This window comes from Sinohyriopsis cumingii, chromosome 11, assembly GCF_028554795.1.
Source record: "Sinohyriopsis cumingii isolate HCF-2022 chromosome 11, ASM2855479v2, whole genome shotgun sequence".
NCBI classification, from domain to species: domain Eukaryota; kingdom Metazoa; phylum Mollusca; class Bivalvia; order Unionida; family Unionidae; genus Sinohyriopsis; species Sinohyriopsis cumingii.
The window spans coordinates 63,708,154-63,735,851 of NC_142971.1; the positions used below are offsets into that span (position 1 = coordinate 63,708,154).

Here is a 27,698-nt window from a genome sequence, read left to right on the forward strand (position 1 = left end):
CATGAAAGCAACTGTTCTAAATGTTGTACCAGCGACACATTATAAAGTGTAAAACAAGAAAGCAACTGTTCTAAATGTTGTACCAGCGACACATTATAAAGTGTAAAACAAGAAAGCAACTGTTCTAAATGTTGTACCAGCGACACATTATAAAGTGTAAAACATGAAAGCAACTGTTCTAAATGTTGTACCAGCGACACATTATAAAGTGTAAAACAAGAAAGCAACTGTTCTAAATGTTGTACCAGCGACACATTATAAAGTGTAAAACAAGAAAGCAACTGTTCTAAATGTTGTACCAGCGACACATTGTAAAGTGTAAAACAAGAAAGCAATTGTTCTAAACGTTGTACCAGCGACACATTATAAAGTGTAAAACATGAAAGCAACTGTTCTAAACGTGGTACCAGCGACACATTATAAAGTGTGAAACAAGAAAGCAACTGTTCTAAACGTTGTACCAGCGACACATTATAAAGTGTAAAACAAGAAAGCAACTGTTCTAAATGTTTTATCCAGCAAACGGTAAAAGAAAAAGAAATTAAAGCCACTGCTCTAAAGTTGTACACAGTGACACGTGACAAGACACATGACAAAGTGTAAAACAATAAATTATAACAACTATTATAAACGTGGTACCCAGAGACAAATTACTGAGTGTAAAACAAGAAACTAAAGCAACTGTACTACACGTTGAATCCAGCAACACATTATAAAGTGTAAAAGAAGAAATTAAACCAACTGTTCTTGGCGTTGCACACAGAGACATATTACAAAATGTAAAAGAATACTTAAAAACCAATTGTTTAAACGTCGCACCTGGCTTCGTTTTACAAAGTGTAAAACAAGAAACAAAACCAATTGTTCTAAACAGTTTTCAAAGCGAGACATTACAATGTGTACATGAAGACATTAAAACAAATTACTAAACCTTGTACCCAGAGACACATTATGAAGTGTCAAACGAGAAATTAAAGCAACTGTTCTAAACGTTGCACATATTTATATTTGTTTCATTTACAATAATTTTGATAAAATTGCGATTGGTCCAGATTATATCATTACAACAAACTACATAATTTAACTATTACATAATTAAATTTCCTTGTGTGACTATAGTGGTTTAGCAAATGTAAATAATAAAACATAATGTATACATGATTCGAAAACAAACGATCATTAAATACGAGGAAAGTGATTTCAGCATTTTAGGTAAATAACTGTTATTGCCATGCTGAACAGTGAACGCATTGTAATGTATCGCTGGGAACAAATTTTAGAACAGTTACTTTCATTTCAGGTTGTACACTTTGTAATGTGGCGCTAGGTATAATGTTGTACACTTTGTAATGTGGCGCTAGGTATAATGTTGTACCCAGAGAAACGAAATTAAAGTAACTATTTTAAAACCCCGTATTCAGCGACACAATACTATAAACATACACATACATTGCAACAAATGTACTACATGTACCAACGTCTTTTTGAAAAGTTCTAAATATGTTGTCAGAGTTTTTTTTTGACACTGTCAATAAATATAATTCATATACAAAATAAAGTTGTACAAAATGATCTAAAGATGACCTACAGCACGCCTGACAACTGCACATGCAAGCGTGTCACGTAAATGACAGTTACGTAAAAATATCGAAGGAAAAATAATTTTATTACTAAGGAAAGAGCATACTGTAAAATGGGGGCACTCTTAGGGTGCTCTCTATTGATATCAAGGCCGACTTAGATAACATTTAGTGATTTAATTTTCTGCCATATCCTACAATTTGGAGGTGGTTTTATCGCCGCAAGAATGGTAGTGGATCCATGGTAGGTGACACGTTTTGAAAGACCGGTTGTCTGAGATTAGTGAGTCAGAAGTAGTTGCTGTGAAGGGGACAATTGATGAAGATGTTCGATACAAATTGAAAGATATTCAGAATATCAGAAGCATTAGTTCGTCAGCTGTTCTTAATATATATTGAAGAATCATTTGAAGCTCAAAAAGTTGTGTGGACGATGGATCTCGCATTTCTTGAGGGATGATTAAAACTAGATTCTGGTTGAAACAGGTACTCATTAAACATATTGTTATTAGAAACATTTGAACGAGATTATTACAAGTGAAGAAACATAGCTTTACTCATTTGCACCCAACATTTTAAAAAATAATAACGTTTGGACCAGAAAATAACAGCAGAGGCAATAAATCTCTCCACGTGAAAGGCCTTTAATAATTGCATACTCCGACTGAAAAGTGTTTAAAGGTAAATGGGAAGTACGCTAAAGAGATACAATAACGTACTGTTCAATAAATATAGGTTACTATATTTGTATCGGAAAATACGAACGAGTTTTTCTGAGTAATATTGCTGTAATAAAAACAAAATACTCAGCCGTAGATTCAAAATACACGGTAACAACATTAATGTGCATACAGCACCACCCGGCAACCTTTAAACATCGTCGCGAGCTCGACATTATTTTTAAAACAAATTCTTGTTCTGGTCTACTTAACATTGAAATTTGCTCACGTTTGTTGTGGACATTGCGAATATCACGTTCATTCCTTTGCTGGTTTGAAAGTTTCGTGTGTAACTTGGTGAACTCGTCCACGTGGTTAACTTTAACATCTCTACTTTCAAATAGACGAAACAGCTTATTTAGTTTATTCACAAACAAATTTAATAAACCAAAAGCTAAAGCTTATACTACATGAGCGTTCATTGTTTGTTTACAAAAGTAGTTCCTAATACATGATCCTATTTTTGGGCACACGTGTCGTGTAATATGAAACCGTGCGGTATGAAAAAATACTGCGCTTTTTTGACAACGTAAAGCTGACGGAGAAACAAATGAGCATATAATAATAAAAGAACAATGTAATACTATTCAAATCGTTTATAAATACTCATCATGTACTCTAAAACAAAGGTAAAACGCAGATCTTATATAATTAATGCTAAAGACATTGTATTATATACGTGCCTAAGCTTTTGTCAGCGATAAAGATATACACAAAGGATTTTTAATAGAATGGAGGGAATGCCATTCGCACTCATTCTAATGCGGACGCCATTGAAAGCAAGGAATAAACACTTGTAATCTTTTGCGTGCGATCCAGTAGCTCTTTTTCTTCTTGCACAGATACTTACACTTCGTGAATGAATGAAACGGTACGTGTACTATGTGAGTTATTTAAGATATCTTTCTGGTGTCAAGTTCCTGTTTGACCTAATTTATGCGCATAGATTTTTGGCAGATGACAGTCAGTACACATCACAAATGACACACGTATAAGATATTGCTTGTTTTTCGTATTATGGTGGCTTATGCAGATATCAGCCCGTTAAGACCCGTATTACAGTTTTATAAAGAAAGGGGAGGAAAACTCACAACAAAACAGAGCCAATTATTGTTTTGGTATTATAGCGGTTTGACAAATAACTGTCACTAGAGATGAGTCTTCAGAGATCACAGATCAGATCATACATCTATTAAAATAAGTGATTTTGTTTTAGTGTTATGTATATTTAATTTGTATTGTGTGTTTGACCTTCGTCAATAATTAACGTTAGGAGTTTAAGACTACCTGCTTAATGTAATTTTTTCAAAAGTATGTTTATTTGGCTTTGAGTTCATGACATTGGTTTTTCCATTGGGAAAAAACAGGGTCTAGCTGATTTTTATCAGGTCGTTTGCTTGATAGTTCACGAACTTGATTGAAATTTCCATTGGAAATGTGAAATTTCCATTGGAAATTAAATGGTCAAGCGCATTTTATTGTGTCATTAGTCAACTGAATGTCTGTATATAAGGAAGACGAGGTAAATATATAAGGAAGACCAAGTAAACAATTAGTAATTTCTATTTTAATTAGTCTTTGTATAATTACTTTTAGATGTGTTCAGATATAATATGAGAGGAATTATTTATTTAAACTATTCACTGGAATAACAAGTGCTCATTTACATTTTGGACTAAAACACTATTTTGGGATTAAAGTGAATTCATTAAATACAATCTGGAATATATCAATGCTATACATCAATACTATTAGCAAAACAGAATATTAAAGACTATTGACACATTAGCACATTCAAGAACTGGAATTCATTCCGAATGCTTTACTGATGGATTTGTGACTTTTAGAACTATTTGGGATTTAATTCCAAATACTCAAGGCTTCTTTTAAATTGTCACTTCACATTCCAAGAAAATATATTATTTGTTGAATTTAACAAAAGTTATTGGTTTTTGCTTTATATATTACTTAGTTTAAAACCAAGGAGTCGTAACATGCGTATTATAATTGTTTCCAGTTTTGATCAGACCTCATTTTGAGACACCTATTGTCTCCAATATTCCCAGTTTGTTCTTGCTACGGAATATGTTTCTATGCATTATGTTAACTATAAATAAAAGTTCAATACATTGCATAGGCTGAATTCAGAAGTTTGATAATACTAAATAAAAATTAGCAAATTGTAACTAATAGTTTACAATATGAATTTTAGTTTTCACCTTATCTTGAAGTTTCACTCAAGAATTTTCTTACTCTTATGACACGATCCATGCATCACAAACACATAATATATCCCCCATGGAGATATTATCAACTTCTTTTTGCAAGATGCATTCCGTTTCACATAGAAATATTACATACAAAATCATACCTGTGAGTCTCTCAAAATGTTTATTTTAATTGCTTTGAGCATCTCGAGGAAGGCATTTCGACTTGTAGACGGAAATAATTTATACATTTTGATTCGACTGGTTTGTTAAGCCTCATAACAACCACTACATTCATTTTACCGTTTGGGCATACTGAACAATGACGGCAGCTTGTGCACAGTCTGGTAGCCCTGCCTGTATATCAGTTACTATAGCAACTCGTGCAGCTTTCTGTGTCGGAAGACTCAAGGAGGTTTACGAAACTATCGAGAAGTTCAGGAGAGACTGAGCCGATTCGCTGCAGCAGAACGTTGGCATAATCTTGGAGCTTGGTGCATTCCTGGTCCGTCCTGTACATCTCCAGCAGCAGCTACAATAAGCACAAGCAAGGAGCGCACATGCCAATAACGTCATAGATTCAAGTGTACAAAACATCATAACCTAAACAACAAATATGCACGTTATCTGAGGATTATGTCCCACTGACCGTCCTTGCGTTTTTTTTTTTTTACAAAGATCTGTTATTCTGTAACCAAGCTATAACATCTGTGTATCTGAACTGGAGTTGTCTGTCAACATTAAAATTTAATATTAACTTATGAATATTTTAGAATATTCGTGACAAATTAACTGTTTTTCGCTCGAATCATACAATGTATTAAAATATCAAACAGCATTAAATTTATATCAAGAAACACCATATATCATAGTGTGTTTCTTAATGTAAACTTGATATTATAGGACATGTGATTCGAGAAACTATAGTGGTAGCTGTACACCGCAAATATATACACGCCATGCTCAACGGTAGAAAGTCGAGCTACCAGCGGTAAAGGTGAGACAAACTGGGGACACGTTCCTTTTTATTTAGAAAAATAAATAGTTGAAAATAAAAGCTCTGACGACATTAAATCTGGATGTGATTATTACCTAGGGTGTAGCTTACTATGTATTAACCTGACTGATGTGCCATCACACCACACCTCTTCGATTTGTCGAATCCAAGCTTTCTCCTTATTTTCGCAAGGAACTACGGATATGTTAAAAATATTAATGTAGGCGTTAAAATTGAGCAATGACAACAATAAATGTGTCCTACGTTAATGTTTTCCCAGAAAAAAAAGGATTAAATAAGAGGCCCAAGTGAACCCGAGATCACTCACCTTTCACACCATGTTCAAAATCCAATGCGAAATTGTACCTTTCAAAATTATTCAAAATTGATTAAACATTTTGGAGGATAAATTATTCCTTTTTTTCTAATTTAGTAGCACTGGTTATACCAAATTACAGGTCAATATCGCAAGTAGAATTCAAATTTGTCATGCATTTAATTAGATATCATTTAGAGTCATTATAAAATAATTTAAGCCCTTTTCGTACAAGGTCGAAAGACCGTGATATTAGATCACTCTCTAGCTGCTGCCAAAAACGCACGCATACCAAACTTGATCAAAATGGCCTTAGTCTCTAGGAGAAGGAAGCCATGCAATTACTAGGCAAGATGATCCAGACTAACGTTTGGTAAATTATGTCCTACGGTGTATTTCAACAAAGCTGGAGTAAATATGACTGTTTTCTTCCTCTCTGCAGTAAAGCCACATTGCTGCTAGGAATGTCATCCGGGGCATATTTTGGTATGTCACGTTAAAAAAACACTACTATATTGTTTGAACAAAGATTACTCAGTCGCTTCGAAGGAACACTACAAATGGTTTCCAACTGGTTTCTACAGTCGCTAGCGAAGCCATCCGATATTTTATTTTGGCTACATCACCGTTATTTGAGAAGATGACTCGGCAAAAAGCTGATATGCCCACAAATTTTGATCACAATTAGCACGACAACACCAGAGAAGCTGAAAATTAGCTTTTTACTTGGCGTCATGAAAACGAGAGTCTCAAGTTGTTACACGAACAGTATTTATTCACACATGATCTGAGGACACATCAATAAGCTTCCATGATGTATCGCGGCGCCCCCCGCCTGCAGCTACCAAGGGGATCAGTTATTAATTAGAACTAGCAAGTAAACTACGATACCACGCATCTCTCTTTTTTTGAGATTATCCGAACAGAACATTTTGCTTACGACTAGATAGGAACAAAATGAATTAATTCCGCCAATAAGAAATATTAAAGAAGTAAGCAATGAATTTACTGTCTTTGTGTCTAAACTGTCCACTGAACGAATTTGACGGAATTGGTTTATATAAAAGGTTACTGTAAACTTGCACAGGATAGTCCTGATTTGAATAATATAGAAACTTAGAAGTCCAACTCTAATGCAATAATTCCGAAATCGAATACTAAACTACGCGTTGGCACATTTATAAAAGACACTTTCTTAGACAAAATCACTGAATCTGACTTGTTTTCGGACGACTCTCCCACTCAACGTCCGCACTGGAGTGTATGGACTGTTGGGGCCATTGGGTAAAGCTGGCGTGCTGGGGGTCGGCTGCACTGGGTCGCATTGGGTAGTAGAATCATTAGATGGTGGCACGGGCTCCACATTATTGAGGGACTTTGTGCTGGACTCCAAATGAGTGCTGACAGGACGATGTGGGGACTTTTATGAATTGTCTGTAGATGAATTTGTATTGGCTGGAAGTAGATTCTCAGGGCCTTTAATCCGCTGTACATGGATTCGATTGCGCCTGTATATCTTTGGTGAGCTTTACCAAGTAGCTTCTTCGGTCTCTGTCGGCTTGAATAACAATGCCTGGTGTTGATCACTCGTTATCATTTCCATGCCATTTGATTCTAACGCTGTCTTCTTCAGGAATATCTGGTAAATTATTGTAGTGTGGCGCCGATTGTAAAAGAATTCATACCTTTGTTTTGTCTTAAAGTCTCTCTGCCTGCTGATTTTAAGATTTGGACACTTGGGGTTTAACTTCTTTACAATAATGGGCAAGGTGGTCATCATATGGCGTCCCATCGTCAATTGGGCTGGGCTAGCACCTGTTGCAGCTGTCGGTGTGGCTCTATAAGCCATCAAGGCAAGGAATACATCATTCTGTTTAAGTATGGACTTTGCTATTTGGACACCAATTTCTACTTCAACATTCGCTTGTGGGTAGTGAGGACTGGTAAATAATTCTTTGAAGTTGCATTTCTCAGCAAACTTCTTGAATTCTGAGGAAGTGAACTGGGCCCCATTGACTGATACTACGATTTCTGGGATTACCCAACGTGCAAATGTGCTCTATAGCTTTCCAATTACTTGCTGGGAGGTTGTTTTGCTTAGATGCATAATTTCCAAATAGCGTGAAAAGTAGTCAATAGCTACCGGGTATCTTTCTTGTTTGGCTTTGCAAGTATCGATAGAGAGGTTCTCTTCAATGGTTCCCTTCCCCTGATGGCTTCCTAATCGGACAAAATTCACATGTCTCTATAGTGTCTTGGATCTGTCTCGCAATCCAAAGCCACCATATACAACTTTGGGCTCTCTCACGGCATTTTGCTAATGCCTGATGACCCTCGTGAATGTTATCAAGAATTCCGGAACTTAAGACTGTGAGTATGATAACTTTGTATCTGAAGAGAAATAGGTCGTTCTGAATTGAGACTTCACTGCGTCCAGCAAAGTATGGATCTAAGGGACTGCTACTTTTTAGCCAACCATTTCTGGTGAAAGTCATTGCCGTCTGCAGATGGTGGTCACTCCTGTAACCTTGTTTTATTTGTTCTAATTTCATATAGGAAATTAGCCTGCATGCCCCCTTTGACTCTATAAAAACTTACATTTCCTCTTCGTATGTGGCTTCCTGGCCAAGGAGAGATCTCCAAGAAATGGTGTCTGGAGCTACCAAAAGCTTCCCCGTTACATACTCTGCCTTTGCGTTGAAGCGACTCAACCGCAACAACAGTCGTTGACACCTTAAAGGAGCTTTGTCTAAAGCATGTGTGTTGATCAGTGGCACTAAACGTTTGTGGTCAGTATGCATTCTGAACGGGTCCAGTTCAACACGATATCGTGAAAACTTCTCACAGGCCAACACGCATGCAAGACACTCCTTCTCTATCTGTGCATATTTAACCTCTGCAGGAGTGAGTGCTCTGGAAAAAAAGGCAACTGGCTTGAGTTTCTTCCCATGTTGTTGGAATATTGCCCCACCAATTCCATAACTGCTGGCATCAGCGCTGACAACTTAACTTGCCAGGGTCATAAAATGCTAAAACTGGTGTCGATGTCAGCATCTCATTGACTTTTGTGAAAGCGTAATCCTGGTCTGGGCCCCAATACCAGGCTGTGTCTGATTGTGTCAGGTCCATAATTGGTCGCATCACTGTAGACAAGTCTGGGAGAAATCTACCAAGGTGGGTGATCATGCCCATGGTGCGACGAAGCTCACTGATATTTAATGGAGAATGGAGTATTCCATCTGAGCTGATAAGGTGACAAAAAAATTATAGTTTGTTCTTCCTAAAATCACAGATTCCTTTGTTGAGCTTGAGACCACTCCTGTTGAGTTTTTCCAGTACCAATTTTAGGCATCTGTCATGCTCCTCTAAGAATCTGCCATAAATGAGTATATCATTTCATAATGGCCTCTATCCCTCCATAACCAGTCAGCAGCTCTGTCATTTTTCTCTCAAAAATCTCTGGTGCCAACGTAATACCAAATAGGACTTGTTTAAAGCAGAAGCGACCCAGCAGTGTAATAAAGGTTGTCAGTTTTTCACTTTCTGGATGTAAGGATATTTGATAAAATCAGCTTTCTGCATCAGGTTTGGGGAAGACAGTGGAGCCTATCAGCTTCGGTGATATATCATCTAGAGTAAGGAGCAGATATCGTTCCCGTTTGACAGCCTCATTGAGCTTCTTCAAGTCAACACAAATTCTGACTTTGCCATTTTTCTTAGGGACTGATACCATAGGCGCACACCATTTTGTGGGCTCAGTTACTTCCTCAATGATGCCTTCCTGCTGCATATGGAGCAGTTCTTCTTTCACCTTAGACAACAATGTAAATGGTACACATGCGGGTGAAGCTATACTGTATGGCCTGGCAGCATCCTGAAGAATGATCTTTATAGGCTCACACTTCAACAGGCCAAAGTGTCCAAAGGCTGTTTTGTTGATCTCTTCAACTCTTTTCACAAGACCCTTTGCATGTGCAACTGCAAGTCCAAGGAGAGTATTGGCACGTGGTCCCTTGATGACAAATACTCGAAACTGGTATGATACCTTATTATAGGCAGTATGTGCCATAAGCTCGCTTCTTGAATCCAGAATCCCTCCGAGGCTGCACAAATTGGATTCCGATTGTCTCAGCTTTGATTTTGTTGGAAAAGAGTTGTATGTTGCTTCAGAGACAACTGTTGCATCTGCTCATGTCTATTTTGAAGTGAACTGAGGCTCCACAAATGTTCAAAATCACATGCCGTGCCTCCTTATCATCATCGCATATAGTAACTGAGACAAGGGAGAATGCTTCTTGGTATTTTGCATAATCTGTAGCTGGTGTTTCGTTGAATGTGGCCTCATTTACTCTTTTTGAGTGACAGACAATGGCAAAGAGGTCAAGCTTGTTACAACTTCTGCACCGTTCTCCTTTAGCGGGACATATCTCGCCTCTACCATGCCTCCTGTGGTATTTGTAATATGTTTGTTGTGCTGTTGTTTGACCAATCAGATTTAGTTTTCTCCATTGACGCTGTCGATTTCGGTTGGTCGATCCTGGTTTAGTGCTTGATGCCTTGGTCTGTCTAGAAATTTCATCCAAATCTTTGACCTTCTGACTGTGGTCGCGTATCTGATTTTTTACCAGTTCTGACTGTCTCACTATTTTGCATGGCCTTCACTTAAGTAAGGTCGGCCTCCGTTTCTAGCTTTTCCGAAACCTCTTTATCCAGAATTCCAATTACAATTCGAACCCTTATCGCTTCGTCATTTTGTGCGCCAAAGTCACAATGATAGGCAATTTCATACAGCTTTCTTACAAATTCTTCCACAGACCCTCCTGGGTTTTGACTAAGTCAGTGAAAAACACGCTCTTTCGTGGATTACATTGTTTTTGGGGACGAAGTAATCATCAAATTTCTGCAAAACTGGGGCATACTTGTCGGCATCAACGTCGTTAGCACACTCAAACGATTGACGTATTTGTTTTGCTTCTTTCCCCATTGCATATATTAGTGAACTTACTTAACTGCCTCATTTTCAATCTTTAGTTTGGTGGCGATCCAAAATCTCGCGAAACGCTGTTTCCAAACCGGCCACTTCACTGGCTTCTCAAAGTTAAAGCTCTCCGGTGCCTGTGATTTCGTAATTTTCACTCACTGCAAAGGTTTATTTACCTTTTAGAGTCACATCTGACACCATGTCATGACAACCAGGGAGTCTCAAGTTGTTACACAAACAGTGTTTATTTACACACGTTCTGAGTATACATTAATAAGCTTCCATAATGGATCGCGGCGCCCCCTGCCTCCGGGAGCAGACCCTATTTAATGTTGTAGCTACTAAGGGGAGCAGTTATTGGTTAGAACTAGCAAGTAAACTACGATACCACACACTTTGTTTCCTATAAGATCCATGTCATAGTATGGTGAGCCACACCGGACAAAAGCAAGTAAACTACGATACCACACACTTTGTTTCCTATAAGATCCATGTCATAGTATGGTGAGCCACACCGGACAAAGTATATTGTTGCAGCACGTCCTCAGGAACATTAAACCAGTTTAGATCAAAAATACTCTACGAAAGATGTAGAAAATAATTCCACCTTTTTATTATAAAAGTCACGCCGTCGCCAGTGCAACCACCCCTGACGAAACTTTAATAGGGCGTGTCCTAAGAAACATTTCTACCAAGTCTGATCGGAAATGTCACAGAAAATTTTAGTAGAAGCTGCGAATAGCTAATGTTGACAGACAAATGACGGATGATAGGTCATAACATAAGCTCAACTAGTTTTCTTAATGTACGAAGTCTATTCTTTATTGGAAATGTCTTTAATCAGTTGGCTTGTATAATCCATTTTGAAGACAGGGTAGTGTCATCCATTTCCCAGACAACAAAGTGTCATCTATTTCTAAGTGCATTGTGATCCATTTCGAAGACAGAGCAGTGCCATCCATTCCGAAGAGAGTGCAGTATTCTCTGTTTCTAAGAGAGAGCTTTTATCATTCATTTCCATGACAGAATATAATGTTTATTTATATAAATATTGTTTTATCTGTCATCACATTTTGTCTTGCAAACGGATTGTAACAGGCACATAATAAAACGATTTCCAAGATAGAAAACTCCGTCTTCATCGTACAAAAGATCATAGAAACAACTGCAATCGCGTTTCTCCCCAGTTACGGTCAATGTGTGTTTCCTTTACTGTGTCTGTATATGATTCAATTTTAAAACCATTTATTTACACCATGATAATATGTCCATCTCTAGCAAGGTGATTTCTTCAGGAAACACGATAATCTCTTCACATCTAACAATATTTCCTATTCACGCCATAATAATCTTTACGTCTACAGGAAGCAGATTTTTGTCTGGAAACGTAATCCATCAGGCGATTTGTTCAAGAAACATGATAATCTCTTCAATAGCAGCAAGGAGATTTCTCTATGAAAATGTTCATTTTAACCGAATTTTTTGTTTTGTTTTGTGGGGGTGTATTTTTAAAAATCATTTATTCTTGTTGCCGTTTTCTTCTTCCCACTGAAATGCAACATGCACACAATACCATGTTGAACATACGATAATGATATATTGAAGTTTCAAACTAGTCTGGCAATAGTTTTGACTCTGGGATGGTATACGGAAATTATTATATAGTCTTTGATGTCTGGATTAATAATTTCCTCTTACTATAGTACTGAACGAGTTAACTACATCCTTAGGAAAAGCGTACAAAAAAGACAATTTAATATCTTATTTCCAGTATTTTCAATATTAGATATTTGAGAACATGTTCGCGTGGCTTCAAGGCACACAAAAAAACTCTGTTCTTTTTCAAGGTTTCCGAATTCAATCACGTTCTTATTCATTACTTGCACTCAATAGCTCTAGTTATATTGACAGTGCAAATGTGAATTACAGCTTGCAGCACAGCTGTCATTGTTACCAAGCAAAGTTTTGGAAGTCCTGAACATTTTCTGATATTAGAAGTAAACTATGAAAGATCCAGTTCATGATGTAATGATTCATGCTGAAATTTCTAAAATGCAAACACACCAAGACAGGAGCGAATAAGAAGTTTAAAGTTCATAAACTGAAAACTATATATTAAAACCTAGTAAAGAACACAAAATTAAAACTACGCCATTTTGACAACGTAAAGGAATCAAGAAACAAAACAAAATAAAAAAAGAAGTTACAAAAAAAAAAATTAACGGCCATGTCTATCTTCCATGTAAACAACTGAGGACGAAATGGAATAAAACATGTAAAAATTGTCAGTCTGCAAGTAGAAACCAGTAAGGCTAGATATCAGTATCTGAAATACAGTCATGACGATGTATAAGGCATTTAATTTGAGACTTACCACTAGGAGTATTTCTGATAGCTAATGCAAAATCATTTGTTACTAATTGTTTGAGCCAATTTCTGATCAGCAGAAATTAAAACAGTACATTCAAGAAATGACCACAAAGCAGACACATTTCAAAGAGAAACCATAAACGTGTTGAATCAGTCATTCAAAAACACGGTTTTGGCTTTATGTAGTATGTATATTAGTCACTCTAATCTCCTCAAAATATCAATGAAGCAGCATCCACGTTAAAAGTCATATCTTCAGGTTTAAAAAAGAGAGACAAAGAGGAACAAGCCAGCTTCATATTTAACCAATCAACATATTTAACTTCAACCAAAATGAAACACAAAAGTAGCAGTATTCTTGGAGCATTGAGAATCCCAAATGTAAATGACTCAGGTTGTTAAAGACTTATTGTTCTTTTGGTGGCAGACGTCACCATATATTTTTAAGAAATGATTACATCCAAAACAGAAAGACAACTATAATATACTTGAACTGAAGAATAAATTACAATGGTTAGAGCAGATCGTCTTACCTGCTCAAATGTTAGAGCTCGCAAAGTTCCTACGCCAATGTTAGTGCCCAATTGCATTCTGGGAAGGCCCTCAAGTAATTGTGGGTCAGTTTCGAGGCAAACGGCGAGCAAATGATCTATCAGAGTTCGAAGCCGTTTCTTGCTGTGCTCAACTTTGCGGATCATTCGTATCACCTACGATATAAATGTTTCATTTGGATTCATATTTTAACAATCTATTGAATCAGTTTATTGTCGTAAAGAATAAAAGCCATTTGAAAATTTATAAAATTTAATGCACGTTAATATTCTACGGAACTCTGCTTATGGAAATGTTGAGATCTCAATGATACAGTGTAACAGTTACATGTATGACAATTCAGGTCTTCAAATAATGGGCTGAAGTTGATGAATAAGGCTATACTCACTAAGTCAAAGCCAGCAGATCATGAAGTAAAATTAATGAACATAAAATAGGGAGAGAAGGGACGTTACAGAAAACTGGTACATTTAAAAGGTTTGACTGTGAGTCTGTTCTTAATACTTTGCAATATGCATGATATTTGAAGACAAATGCTTCAAGTTGACAAAGATGAAAAATGGCATAAAATCTGAATGTGAGAGTATTGTTTCAGAAAGAAATATTCTCTGGTTCTGAAGGTCATTATGGCTTTCCAAGTAATACGACGCCGTCATTATGGCTTTCCACTTAATACGATGCCGTCTCAATGTACATCAACGGATCTTTATAGTCATCTAAAGAAAGAATACTAAGGATAAACAAATACATGAATTATATGATTTGTCCAATGTCGCGCATCAACGACGGAAACGTCGGAACATGAGTGGCGTACGGAGCTAAAATGCTGCCCTGGGCGAAGATCCGAAGTGCCACCCACTTTAGGGCGGCAGTGTCATCAAGGACGGCATCATATTATTCTCCATTTCCCACCCAACCACCCTCTCTCTTCTTTTCTTTTCCTTTCTTTTTTCCTCTTTCCTTTTTTCCCCCTTTTTTGCCGCCCCTACAGAAGTGTCTCCCAGGGCGATTCGCCCCCATTGACCCCTATTCATTACGCCCATGCAGAACGTAGGCTTTAAAAAAAATAAAGACATACGTATGTGGCAAACTTAACCCGTTGTGTTATCGCCGCTGCAGACGATAACGACGATGGCAAAGCGATTCCTAGTCTCGCTTGCTTTCATCTGAAATACCAAGACACACGTTTCAGCCATCCTACTAAAAACATCAATTACTCAAGTTGTTGTCGTTGTTGTAGGTTTAACGCCATTTTCAACACATGATAGGCTATACATGGAGGTCAGTATATCTGGTGGAGGAAGAACCATCGATCCACGGTTACTACTGGCAAGCTTTCAGACATGCCCACCCTGGCCGAGCCCCACGTGGACTGAGGCAAGATGTTAATGATCTATAAAGGCAAGCAAGTTAGACGATTCGCCCACCCCACCCTCAAGAAGTCCAGACATGCACGTATTAAATTATTTCCCAAGTCATATTTTGAAATTAATAATTATAATTTTTCCGGTTCGCTAAACGTTTGTCTGGTATAAAGAGTGACACTTCTTGTAACTTTTGGAAGATGCGAAACCGACTTCTCTGGCAATGTGACTTTAAACAAAATTCGTGGCTATGCACATAAAACGAGTATGTAAGAACAATGTGATATAAAGTTCTCCCACGGCCTTCACATTTTCACTGAAGCAACGATATGTAATCTAGCATTGCAGAAGAAAAGAGAATACGAGCTTGATTCAAGTTCTTTTCTACAAGCCGTGGTATGTTAAATGAAACTGATTTGGGAGGAGTTTTGTTTCTTTTTTGTAAATCACGGTCCATACAAGAGACAGTGACATGTTTTCAAAAACGTAGGTAACTTGGTGAAGAAAGCATTCACAAAGAACAAGTGTCGTTTCTTTAGCAATAGTTTACTAGTCGTAAGCGATGAGCAGTATGGGGTCTGTATTGTGATAAATCCAAATTGTGCGTGTGATTTGGATGTCTAACATAGATTTAAAATTTTGCAGTCATATCACCACGATGTCTGCAGTGTGGCAGTTTATAGTGATGTCTAGCACTGGGGCATCATGCCGTAGACATGTAACATCAGGTCTCACCCAGTCACATTATCCTGACACCAGGACGACCAGTCCTAACACTAACCCCTTAATGTTGAGCGCCTAGCGAGGCAGCTGTTAGTACCATTTTTATAAGTCTTTGGTATGACTCGGTCGGGATTCGAACCCGCAACCTCCCGCATCCGAGGCGGATGTTCTAACCACTAGGTCACCGGAGCGGTCCGCTTATTGTGAATATTTCAGATAGTGGCGTATATTTTTTTTAAATGCGGATTTGTGAGTAACAGGCTTTCATAGTGGCCAAAAACATTAGATGGATAAATGAAGGTGCCCACAAGGGCAACGCAAAATGATATTAATAAAATGGTTCCCATAATGACCCAAAGTGGAGAGGAAGAAAAACGCACCAACATACCGTCACCAACACAAACGGACAACGACACCTAATGAATGTTGATTTCGTAGCACGATAGTTTCTGAATTCCTCCACAGCCAGCAACGTGTGTTGGATGTTAGTAAATGCTAGACAAGAGTTAGTCCGTGCTCAAAAGGTTAACCAGATTCCCATGCTTTTATTGTATTGATGTCGTGATACTCTACTTGTAAGACGATGAATGCAAGTCGACGTAAATTACTTCATTCATCCTGTGTACTAAGTTTGATGGCATCGACATAATTTTTTATTTTTTAAACCTACACTTGATATTTCTAAGCAAATCGTCGTTGTCTAAAACTCAGTCTGCTGCAAACCTCGTCATTGTTTATTTGTGGTGTGTTTGGAAATCGATACTTAACCCTATTTTGTGTCCTTTACCGTCTACCAACACTGGCTATAAGTCACGTTGAATTAATCACCAACGTTCTATATTTACTACCGCATCATGAGAATCAATGGTTTAGCTCAGCTCGTAACTGTTGCCATCCATCGGGTTCAAACGTTTACGATGTCTTAGAGCATTGCTGATCATATTCACCTCTTTGGATTAATTACTGGGTTTTACTATACAATAATTTTCAATGTGGGACGTGTGGGACGATCACAAACTGATGTACTGTTGCGAGTCATTCAAAAATTTACACCAATACAAAAACGTGTGAAAATAATATTGTTTCAATCAAAAGGTAAGACTGTATTTGCATGGAGATTCTTATGTTGTATTTGTGGAGATGTGTGTGCTTAACCTGTGTCTCGAATGTCGAACTATGGAAATCATTACAAACCAATATTGTTATTATTATTCTTACTGTCATTCTCCTACTCACCCAAATGGACCTTGCAAAGTAGTTTTACAAAATAACAAGATTTGACAATGATAAGCCCAAGCTTGATAAGTATAACCTCTTTCCCCCCACCCACCCTCTCCCCCTTGCTTTAAAAATTTTTTGGGCAAATGTTTACCAAGGATATTTTTTCTGAGGACAAGTCCACCCAGGACAATCTGACTGATTTATTAGATTGTCCCCCTTTTTATCCTTGGAGAAGCATGTGATGTGGTGTTTGTAGCTCCTGGCTACATTTTCAGCAAGTTCTAAGTGACAACTAATCGCTTGCCAATTTCTGCTTTTTCAGCACAAAAGAAAACGACAAAAAAATAATACCAGAAAATAAATGCAAACAAAAAATAAATAAATCGTGTTTTTTAAAGTTTTTATTTAAAATATACAGTAGGCAAATGTCACTTAAATGACAAAATTGCACCTTTATAAAGGTAAACAAGGGTCAAATCCTAATTTTGAATAGAACAAGAAAACAGGATAAAGTACATTATAAAACATTCTTCTACAAAAAGATGAAACAAAAGAATGCTAATTACAATGAGTCAATAAACATAATATGTTGTCTAGTAGAGTTTCTATTTATACAACTGCATTTATTGAGTAAAGAAAAAGCTATTTATCTTGTGAACACAATGGCAATAGAAATTAATATGTAGAGATGTGCACACGTCACACACTGACATGATACAATATGGCAACATATATTTATTTCTCTAGCATATGCCACATAATTTAGCACACGTACAAGCTGCCTTATTTACACATATTGTATACTGTACATTCAAACAGAGCAGTTCCAGATCGACCACGTTAAATAGTAGATTTGGATCTACACTGTTTGCTTTTGCTCCAGTGTTACACGCCAGGAAATACAGGTACACTAATAAAACTTCACCGTAAACAGTTCAGTATTCTGAAGAATGCCTATGATGCCTTATAAAGGAGGTCGAAAAAAAAGGATGTGGAGAAGAAAAAAAATTGTCATATTGTAGATCAAAACAGTTATTATCAAACTTTGCAGCGTGAGTCTGTATATTTAAACCATATTACTTAAACAATGAAAATGAGGTCACAGTCACCATGGTTTAATGTGTGTCATGTGGACATCACAAAATGCACTTAACAGTAGCTTTTGCAAGGTACCTTAAAATGTCTTAAAATCAGGCCCCAAACAGGATTTGTAATTCATTTTGAATATGCCTAGGAAATGGGCCATGGCTGCCTAATTTGGTGAGCAAGTGTGGATGACACAACTTTAAACAAACGGTGCACTCATAATGCAAGTCTGAATTTAACTGATGGATTGAAATAAGATCTAAAAGCATGAACAGTGAAGAAATATGGACGGATGGAAACATGTACCAACAGATGGACAAAGTTAATAATATACATTGCCTGTACCAACAGATGGACAAAGTGAATTGCCTACTTCAACACCAGTACTGGCTCATCCAATGCCTGCTACATGTCGAATAGTCCCCTGTGTAGGCACTAGTAAATTATGGTCGACTCTGGAGAAAACTGATAAGTGGGTTTAAAAAACCTGGGACTTTGGTCAAGGTGTGTGATCTTGAACAAAACTTACCGAGCAGAAACCATTTTGTTGTCATCAGACCCAATAAAACCATGACTTTCGACCTTAAGATCTATCCCAAGTGCATGTGTTTCTTTAAGTACAAGCCATTCATCAGTCCCAATAAAACCATGACTTTCGACCTTAAGACCTATCCCAAATGCATGCGTTTCTTTAAGTACAAGCTATTCATCAGACTCAATAAAACCATGACTTTCGACCTTAAGACCTATCCCAAATGCATGTGTTTCTTTAAGTACAAACCATTCATCAGACCCAATAAAACCATGACTTTCGACCTTAAGACCTATCCCAAATGCATGTGTTTCTTTAAGTACAAGCCATTTATCAGACCCAATAAAACATGACTTTCGACCTTAAGACCTATCCCAAATGCATGTGTTTCTTTAAGTACAAGCCATACACAAAGTTTCATCAAGGCCGTTACATAATAACAATGGCTATCCTGTAAAACCCATTTTTCTTCAAGTAACAATGACCTTGACCATTGATATTTCTGTTCCAAAGTCAAATGGCCTCTTTCATACCTAAAGTGCAAACCTTTTGCAAACTTGATTAAGGTACGTGGTCTAGAAATAAAGTTACTATGCAAACACCATTTTTTCATCTTTCAGTCAGTTACCCTGACCTTTGCCCTTATAATCAACAGGCTTCTTCCTTGCCTCAAGCTTAAGTCATCAACAAAGTTTGATCCAGGCCTGTGATCTATAACCCCGGAAGTTACTGTGCATATATAATTTTTCTTCTGTCAGTCACAGTGACCGTGACCTATGACCACAAAATCAAAAGGCTTCTTCCTTATGAGCTGTCCTTCTTCCAGAGTCACAGTGACCCTGACCTTCAACCTTTCACACCAAAATCAAAAGGGTTCTTCCTTATCTCAAGTACAAGCCATCCACAAAGCAAGTACTGTGATGCAGACTAATGTTATTGTGCAGAAATCATTTTATTTTTTTTCTTTAATTCCCAGTGACCTCAGCCTCTGATCATGAAATCAATAGGCTTCCTCATTAAATCAAATGAAAACCATCCTTAAAGTCTGGGAATGGCTGATCAAAAGGGAACTCAAATTAGTGTGCAAATACATAATAAAGAACAGACAGAAGGGCATACATCCAGGTGGATGGACTTCATAACATAATGTGTCTATTCTTTCATCGCTATAAATAGGGGAACATGGTTTCTTCCTCTACCCTGAACAAAAATGTAAAATTATGTACATTTTGTTTTTAAATTTGCCTTCTTACTTATTTCATTTGCTGAAAAAAGAAAGCAATAACGAGAATAATGAAGATGAGGATGAAACATTAATTTTACATATTTTTATAAAAAGTATTATTTTTTCAAGCATGAAACTTATCTAAACATGTATGTTCATATTTGCACTATTTACAGCAAGGGGAGACTTTTTACAGGACATTGGCTGAATCTAAATTCAGTGATTCCATTGCTATCTTCTAATCTGAAATTTAATATCATACTCTCTCCATGATTCTCCAATGTAACAAATAAAATATACAACATTTACATACTTTGATATTCTGCCTCAATTTAGCAACTATGAGATAATTCATGCACACTGCAATTATCCAATAACACTGCAAAGACTTTAAAATGCATTAAACAGGCAAAATGAGGTATACACGTATAGTAACTGTCCTGTTTAGTAGATGCTGCAGCAGCATGTATTGTGACAAATGATCTGCTTATATTAATGGCACTAACCTTTAGATACGCCACACAGAATCATTTGATAAAACACCTAAAGCTATTCAAAATGTTTTGATGACAAAATCATAGAAAAGCACATCTTAAATTGAATACTGTGAATGTGTTGATTTTTGCTACAGTTACATAGTATTACTATCAGATGCTACATACATTCAAACTTTATTTTGATGGGCAAAAATTAGAAGTTGTACAATTCTGGCAGGCATATGTTATTACCTATAAGGAAACCAGATTTACTGATGAATTTTATTGAAAAATTAAAAATGTTCACAATGATTTTCATGTTCTTGTATATTTACAATTGATGCGATATTATTTTCTATGCTCATTGGAATAAAACACTGTCCAACAGCTTATGTTCTACGTTAATGGAGTTAACGTTTGGGTTTAAATGAATTTAAGCGTACATATGCACTGAGTAATTTTATCTTGATTATGATGAAAACTACCTCAAATATACTGTATGTAGTCATTTATAAGTCCAACTGCAAACTGCATAGATCCAGATCTGCCATCACATAATGTGCCTGCAGAGCTGGATCTGTGCACCAGAACAAACAACACAGACCATGATCGGCAAGTGTATTATGTGATGGCACATCTGGGTCTACATTGTTTGCAAATGGATCAAGTAATAAACAAGTGTATATGGGATTAGTTTCAACTCCACATTTTCTTGGCACTACCATCATTTATCCAACATTTCTGACAATTAAAAATAATTTTCTCGCTGTTTATATAATTTGTGTGCAAACAAAAGTTATTATTTTTCACAAATATCTTGTTCAGGAAAATAATATCTTCATTGTGTACTTATGCACCCAGCATCTTTAATGCTCTTTCAAAAGTGAGACAGGCAAACTAAGTTGTATTATATCCTTGCTTGCAAATAAAGAACACTTATATAATAACGTTTTGGGATTTTCACTTGTATTGAATGCAGTTCTGCTATTTATTTTCTCTTTGTTTGTTTACATATACTGCCATTAGCGCTCAGTGCACTATATGTATTAGATCTACATTTCCAACTGAGTTATCTGTTTTGGTAAGAGTGACATCCCCCTTCTGTCCATGCAACTGTTGATTCAAAGCAATTGTAATGGTAAACAAAAGCAATGGGCCTCAGTTCAGAAAAAATGATGAAACCAAACTGGCCATCACTGCATACTATTTTATGACTAAAACTTTTTCAGATAAGGCAATAATGTGGGAAAGTATGGTGATCCCTTGAAGAAATAAAATCTTCAAAGTTCTGGTTATTTGCCAGTCACTGGCAATATTAGCAGTGAAGTGGGAGGCACGAGACTAACAGAGGAACTGTTTTTGAGTATGGGTGGAATATTTCTAAGTTGATGTTCCATCTTGATTTTGTTATGTCATCATATTAAAAATGAACTTGGTCTTTGGAAATTTTATATACCATTGAACAGGTTTATGTACAACAAATGTTTAAAATATGGTGTCAAAATAACTGGAGGGTCCATATATTCAGATTCATGATGTAATGTGATAAATGGCAAGAAAATGACCTCGATGATACTGATCAAAATTAATTATAATTTCGTGAATAAAGTTTTACATTTAAAGTTGCTTTTCTTCATGTTTTGATGAAAATCTGAAAAATGGCAAAATTTAATTTCATGACTTCCGAAAAAAGCAAAATTGTCATTCCAACACTTTATGAACGAATGTGCATAATCTTTCCTAAATTTTATATATTAATGAGATCATGACATACACTGCTCCAAATATGGTATAACAAAGACAGGACATGTACACCATATATGCAAAGGCAACATGTACACCTTGCGTTGTGGACAAATATCACATCAAGTAACATGAAGTACATGTGTACCTTGTGTCACGGACAGATGTCATATTAAGTAACATAAAGTACATGTGTACCTTGTGTCCTTACAAATGTCACATCACAGAAATTAAATGTGCACCTTGTGTCATGGACAAATGTCGCATCAAGTAACATAAAGTACATGTGACCTTGTAATAAGATAATATTGCATATGACTTCATTTTGTCAAGATCTCCACAAACATAATTTTAAGCCAAATTACTGACCTTGACCCCATATCAAGAAGCTACAACACATGTTTTTAAGACCTGTACAAAACAAAATAGTTTTCTATTTCAATGCAAGTCTATTCAGAAAGAATTTATGGAATTCCAAGTTATGATAAAAAATGTAAAGTTGCTAGGTGGATTTCAAATGTAACATTCCTATGAATATAAATTGGAAATTGTGTTCAACACAGCCATTATTCCAGTATAATACTGATTTTTGGAAGAAATGCAGCCTTAAAAGCCTGCACCTAATAGATGACCTTACTCAATCATTGACGTGATCATGGTATCACATATTAAATATAGTATCACATTTTCACACAAACATCCTGAATCGAAATGTAATATGTTATTTATAACATTTAAATGCATTCCTTTTGCAACACTCAGCACAGCAAGTCAATCTACTTGTACAAGGAAAACAATCTTAAAAGCCGAATCAGAAGTTTAGCATACCAAGCAACGTTTCAGTTCCTTTTGAAAAATCCTTCCAGCACATTGAAACTCAATTTTACAAACTGTTTATAATAAGTCAAAAATTAACAGCAACAGGAAATTAAATATCAACAAGTTTTTAGGTACTAAAATAAAGATGTAATATATACAAGACATTTGATCACTTGTAACATTTCACACAATGGCAGTTCATCATGTACATGTCATGCATAATAATATAAAAAAATACTGTATTTACCTGTGCATAATGCCCACATAACTAAGAACAACCAAGACCCAGATCTGCCGTTACATACTGCACTTGCTGAGGACCGACTGAGAAGAACCTAAATGCTGATGTGTTCTTACATAATGCACTGGTAGAGGAGGGTCTGACAAAAGCTGAGACTCAGATCTGTAGAGTATCTACATTAGCTGGATACCTATGATTTTGGAAACAGAGTAGACCCTGATCTGCATACATGTTGTAACAGAGCAGACCCTGATCCGCATACATGTTGTAACATGGCAGACCCTGATCTGCATACATGTTGTAACAGAGCAGACCTTGATCTGCATACATGTTGTAACATGGCAGACCCTGATCTGCATACATGTTGTAACATGGCAGACCCTGATCTGCATACATTTTGTAACATGGCAGACCCTGATCTGCATACATGTTGTAACAAGGCAGATCCCGATCTGCATACATGTTGTAACATGGCAGACCCTGATCTGCATACATTTTGTAACATGGCAGACCCTGATCTGCATACACATTTTAAAATGGCAGAGCCGAGTTTATGTTTTTTGCAGGTATTACACACAGGTAGGTAACATGAATATAATCTGAATACAATCACTTTCAAATAATACCAACCTGATGCTGAAGATGAGGAAATGCAGACAAGAATACAACAGCAAACAAATATTATGTATACTACACAATCAAGCACCACTTTAAAACAATATATACATATATCACATTGCAACCCTGGTAAAAAAAAAAACGTCATGATGGGTGTCTGTCTTACAGAAGATCCTAAAAATATTAATTAAATAATATCAGATTCAATCAGTGCCAACTCAGTAAAAGAGGACAGATATACTGGGTAATTATTTATTCTTAAATGCACTATAGAATAATACCTACACCTTCTGCATGATTTGTAGGGAAATTAAAGAGCCACTGATGTTATGGTTAGTCTGACAAGTTCATAATGTTTTGAGTAAATGAAATGTAACAGATAATATGAAAGCTTCATAACACAACTTTGCACTGAAACTACCTCAATATCTCACACATCACTACCTTGATATCACACATCTCTACCTCATTATCCCACATATCTACCTTGATATCACACATCTCTACCTCAATATATCACACATCTCTACCTCAATATCTCACATCTCTACCTCGATATCTCACATCTCTACCTTGATATCTCACACATCTCTACCTAGATATCTCACGCACAATCAGGAACAAAAACAAAGACTGCAGCATAAGCAAGTTTGTCAGCTACTGACAAACCTCTGAAAAATTACAAAATGGATGGATAGTAACAGTGTTAAGGGGAGGGGCAGGTGGTGTAATGGCTGAATATTTGTTTAATAATTGCACTGGGAATAATTGTCAATTCAAAACCTTTTTTCATTCAGGAAAAGCTGAGCTAGATGAATTTTCTCCAGAAATATATTGATATTGATATCTAATCCAAGGAATATAGAAAATTTTACAATCAAGGATAACAAATACAGAGAAGATACTGCCCTTTGTAAGCCTGCTTTTTATTTAGCAAATAAAAAATACATAAATCTTGACCATACTTTTAGATCAAGGGTGTGACAGATAGATACAAACTCCAATGAATGTTATGTCAAGCTTCAAGGAGATCTTAAGAGTAGCAAACACTCTGAAGTCTGCTCATCTTTTGATCATAGAGATAGTTTAGTAAGACAAAAGTTGACGAGTTATGTACAAGTCTATTTCAAGATTTATAAATGGGAATGTTGTCTTGCATAAAAGATACAAGATTCCTTCAGTTAAACATTTGCCAGACTGAAATGCAAAATAAAAATGCCCAAATTGACTCGAGGTAGGTAATAATCAAGAAAGGCTACTGTTGACTCAAAAAAGTAACCAGAATCTTTAAAGACTTCACTAACTTAAAAGCCCACTATCAAATATTTTTTCTGGTCTTCTGCTATTGGTGAATCTTTAAAAATGAAAACTCATTTTTAATACTACAATGAAATCTATAAAATGCAACTTTAAATTTCATTTAGAGTTTTATTATTACAAACTATCAATAAAGGGAAGCAATCTGGAACAAAATTTTAGTATCCTGTCTCCATTTGCTGTAAATATGGCAATACAAATATAACCACATGAACTATGACAGTCTTTATGTACACATAAGATAGGAAACTTTGTGATTGCATGTTCACATCTTAGTGGCATACAGTATTCCTTGCAGTAGAAAGAAAATATTTTGTGCTGAAAAATGACTAGCTGAAATGAAAGCTGTAGCCCATTTAAAAACCAGATCATTTTATGGGGAATTAGCATCAGCTAATTATTAAAAAGAGACTTGCTGTATAAACTTACAAGTCTGATCAAAGTGCAAACAGCACAGGCCTTGATAAGCCATCATATAATGTACCACCAGGACCTGCCTTGTATGCAAGTATAAGCTGACCTCACATATTTAAGGAAAGACTGACAAAGATACATTTCCATCATGTTAAATGAAATAGTTAAGCATAACTAAAACCCATTTGTACCATAGTATGACATATACTGACTAACAAACAATACTACACCACTGAATATCACAATCAAAATAAATAGTCAACATGAGTCAAGTGCCGATTTACAGCTTTTCATGAAAGATTTGTATTCCAAGAGATGTATTCCGTTTTGCCTTAGAAGAAACCAGGCTGCACACAAGAGTTTTCAAACAGCAATATAATCTTTACTCCCCCTCACATACAACCTTTTCTCTCTATCTCTCTTTAAACTAGACATCAAGGTAGCCTGGTAATGTACATACAAATATTTTAGTTACAAAGATGTTTTATTCTATTGAATTCCTGGACAAGAAGTCATTCAAGTCCTTTTTGGTGAAAACTCTATTTTGATTTTTTAGTTATATGAACAATAAATATCTGATGACATATCACTCCTTACATTTTCATCAGCAGCCAAGAATTACTTAAATGTGATACTGGGATGGTGCTGTATTTGTAATTATCTCAAACAGGCACCTAATAAATAACGACGAGAGACACAAGTTGAAAGTTTCAATTCAGCAGTGACCTAGAGTAAGTTTACACTGGATACAAATTATGAACTGCTCAGGTAAAACTGTTCTTTGTCAAAGAAATCCTTCTAAAAATATAAAACATTTATAACTACCTTAAAGCACTCAACTCTTGCAAGAAAATGGGACCTCTAACAGCAAGGGCTGCCGTTCCAGGGTAAATGACCCAAGCCGATCTCAGAAAGTCTTTAAGCACTGAGGACTATATTCAAAGCATAGAAGAACTATTCAAAGCATTGAGCATCTCCTTTGGGTTCATTTGCTCTTTTCAGCCAAAACAGCCTTAAAACTAATCACTTTCTAAACCCTGATAATCCTAACTCTTTTGGAAATATCTCTTGAATTGCACCTACTTAACTCAAGCTTACACCCCCTCTTGGAAATATCTCTTGAATTGCACCTATTTAACTCAAGCTCACACACTACCTCTCTCAGAAACATCCTGTGCATTGCACATACTTAGCTCAATCTAACACCTCAACTCTCTTCGAAATATCTCTTGCATTGTACCTACTTAACTCCAGTTCACACCCTAACTCTCTTGGAAATATCTCTTGCACTGCACCTACTTAACACAAGTTCACACCCTAAAACTGATAGGGTCACAAGTTTTGAGCTGGATCCAAACAATCAAATATAACTCAATTTTTAACCAAATTTAAAACAAAACACAAAATTGAGGTTAAATCCTATTCTCATATAAAGACAGTAAAAAACCTAATCTGCATGATCTATGCCAAACAGGGAAAAGAAAGACTATGTATTTTGTTCTGAATGTCTCTTGATTGTGATAAATTCCATCACAGCGAACAACAAAACTAAACAGAAAGGGACTGGTCAGGAGTCAAGTGATTCAGGAGCTGTCATTACATAGGGGTCTACCTGCTCCGGAGTTGAGCTCTTCAGTTTGTGGACCATAGACTTCTTGACTTTTCCTCTTTCCTCCTTCTGTAGCAACCTCATCCGATTTTGGGTCTGAAATAAGGGCATGAAGAAAAATTACAATGGAGCAAAAGTCTGCATGTAACAGTTATCTTTCAGAAATGAACAAAGAATTACAAACAAGGTAGTCGTGCATCTTTAAAATTAAATGTTATGCATTTACTTTGTCCCATGCTGTATACACCTACTTGTTGAACTGATACAGCTATATTTAGTTCCTTATAATATGTTTTATTAAAAACCAGCAAAAAAGTGGGCAACTAGCCCTGATTCATGATTTTGTTTTTACAGTGACAAGTTTATAAGGAACAAATGCGAGTGAAGTATACCATTCTAAACAGGTAACTCCAACATTTGATTGCAGAGATTATTCAGCCAAGTCAGTTTATGACCATGATGCAACAGTTTGCATGAAGCTATAATGAACATTTCTATTTTTAGATAACTTTGCCTGATGAATGATGAAAAAGTCTAACAATACAGACAATTTTTGTCTACTGTGTCACTGAAAATTAAAATAACAGT

General features: G+C 36.3%; 2 protein-coding genes across 4 annotated transcripts in view; both read right to left on the minus strand.

The window, feature by feature from the left end:
* Window positions 1-4,762: 4,762 nt before the first annotated feature.
* On the minus strand, window positions 4,763-15,385 carry LOC149788579 (ELKS/Rab6-interacting/CAST family member 1-like). The gene is made up of 2 exons (XM_089975731.1): window positions 13,704-15,385; window positions 4,763-5,038 (listed from the first exon to the last, which is right to left on the minus strand). The coding sequence occupies exons 1-2, from the start codon at window positions 13,866-13,868 to the stop codon at window positions 4,871-4,873; spliced, it is 333 nt and encodes a 110-aa protein (XP_089831857.1). The 5' UTR covers window positions 13,869-15,385; the 3' UTR covers window positions 4,763-4,870.
* Window positions 15,386-17,416: 2,031 nt separating this feature from the next.
* Window positions 17,417-27,698, minus strand: part of LOC149788580 (ELKS/Rab6-interacting/CAST family member 1-like) — a 105,004-nt gene continuing 94,722 nt past the window's right edge. Inside the window, exons 15-17 of one of the 3 annotated variants that reach the window (XR_016424172.1) lie at window positions 26,632-27,206; window positions 19,010-26,580; window positions 17,417-18,932 (exon numbers count right to left, since the gene is read on the minus strand). Coding sequence is in view for 1 of the 3 variants with exons in the window: in XM_089974628.1 (XP_089830754.1) it covers window positions 27,069-27,206 (138 nt within the window). In the remaining 2 variants the exon portion in view is untranslated. Of the gene's footprint in view, window positions 27,207-27,698 lie in introns of all 3 variants that reach the window. The other 2 variants (XR_016424171.1, XM_089974628.1) reach the window with 2 other exon arrangements.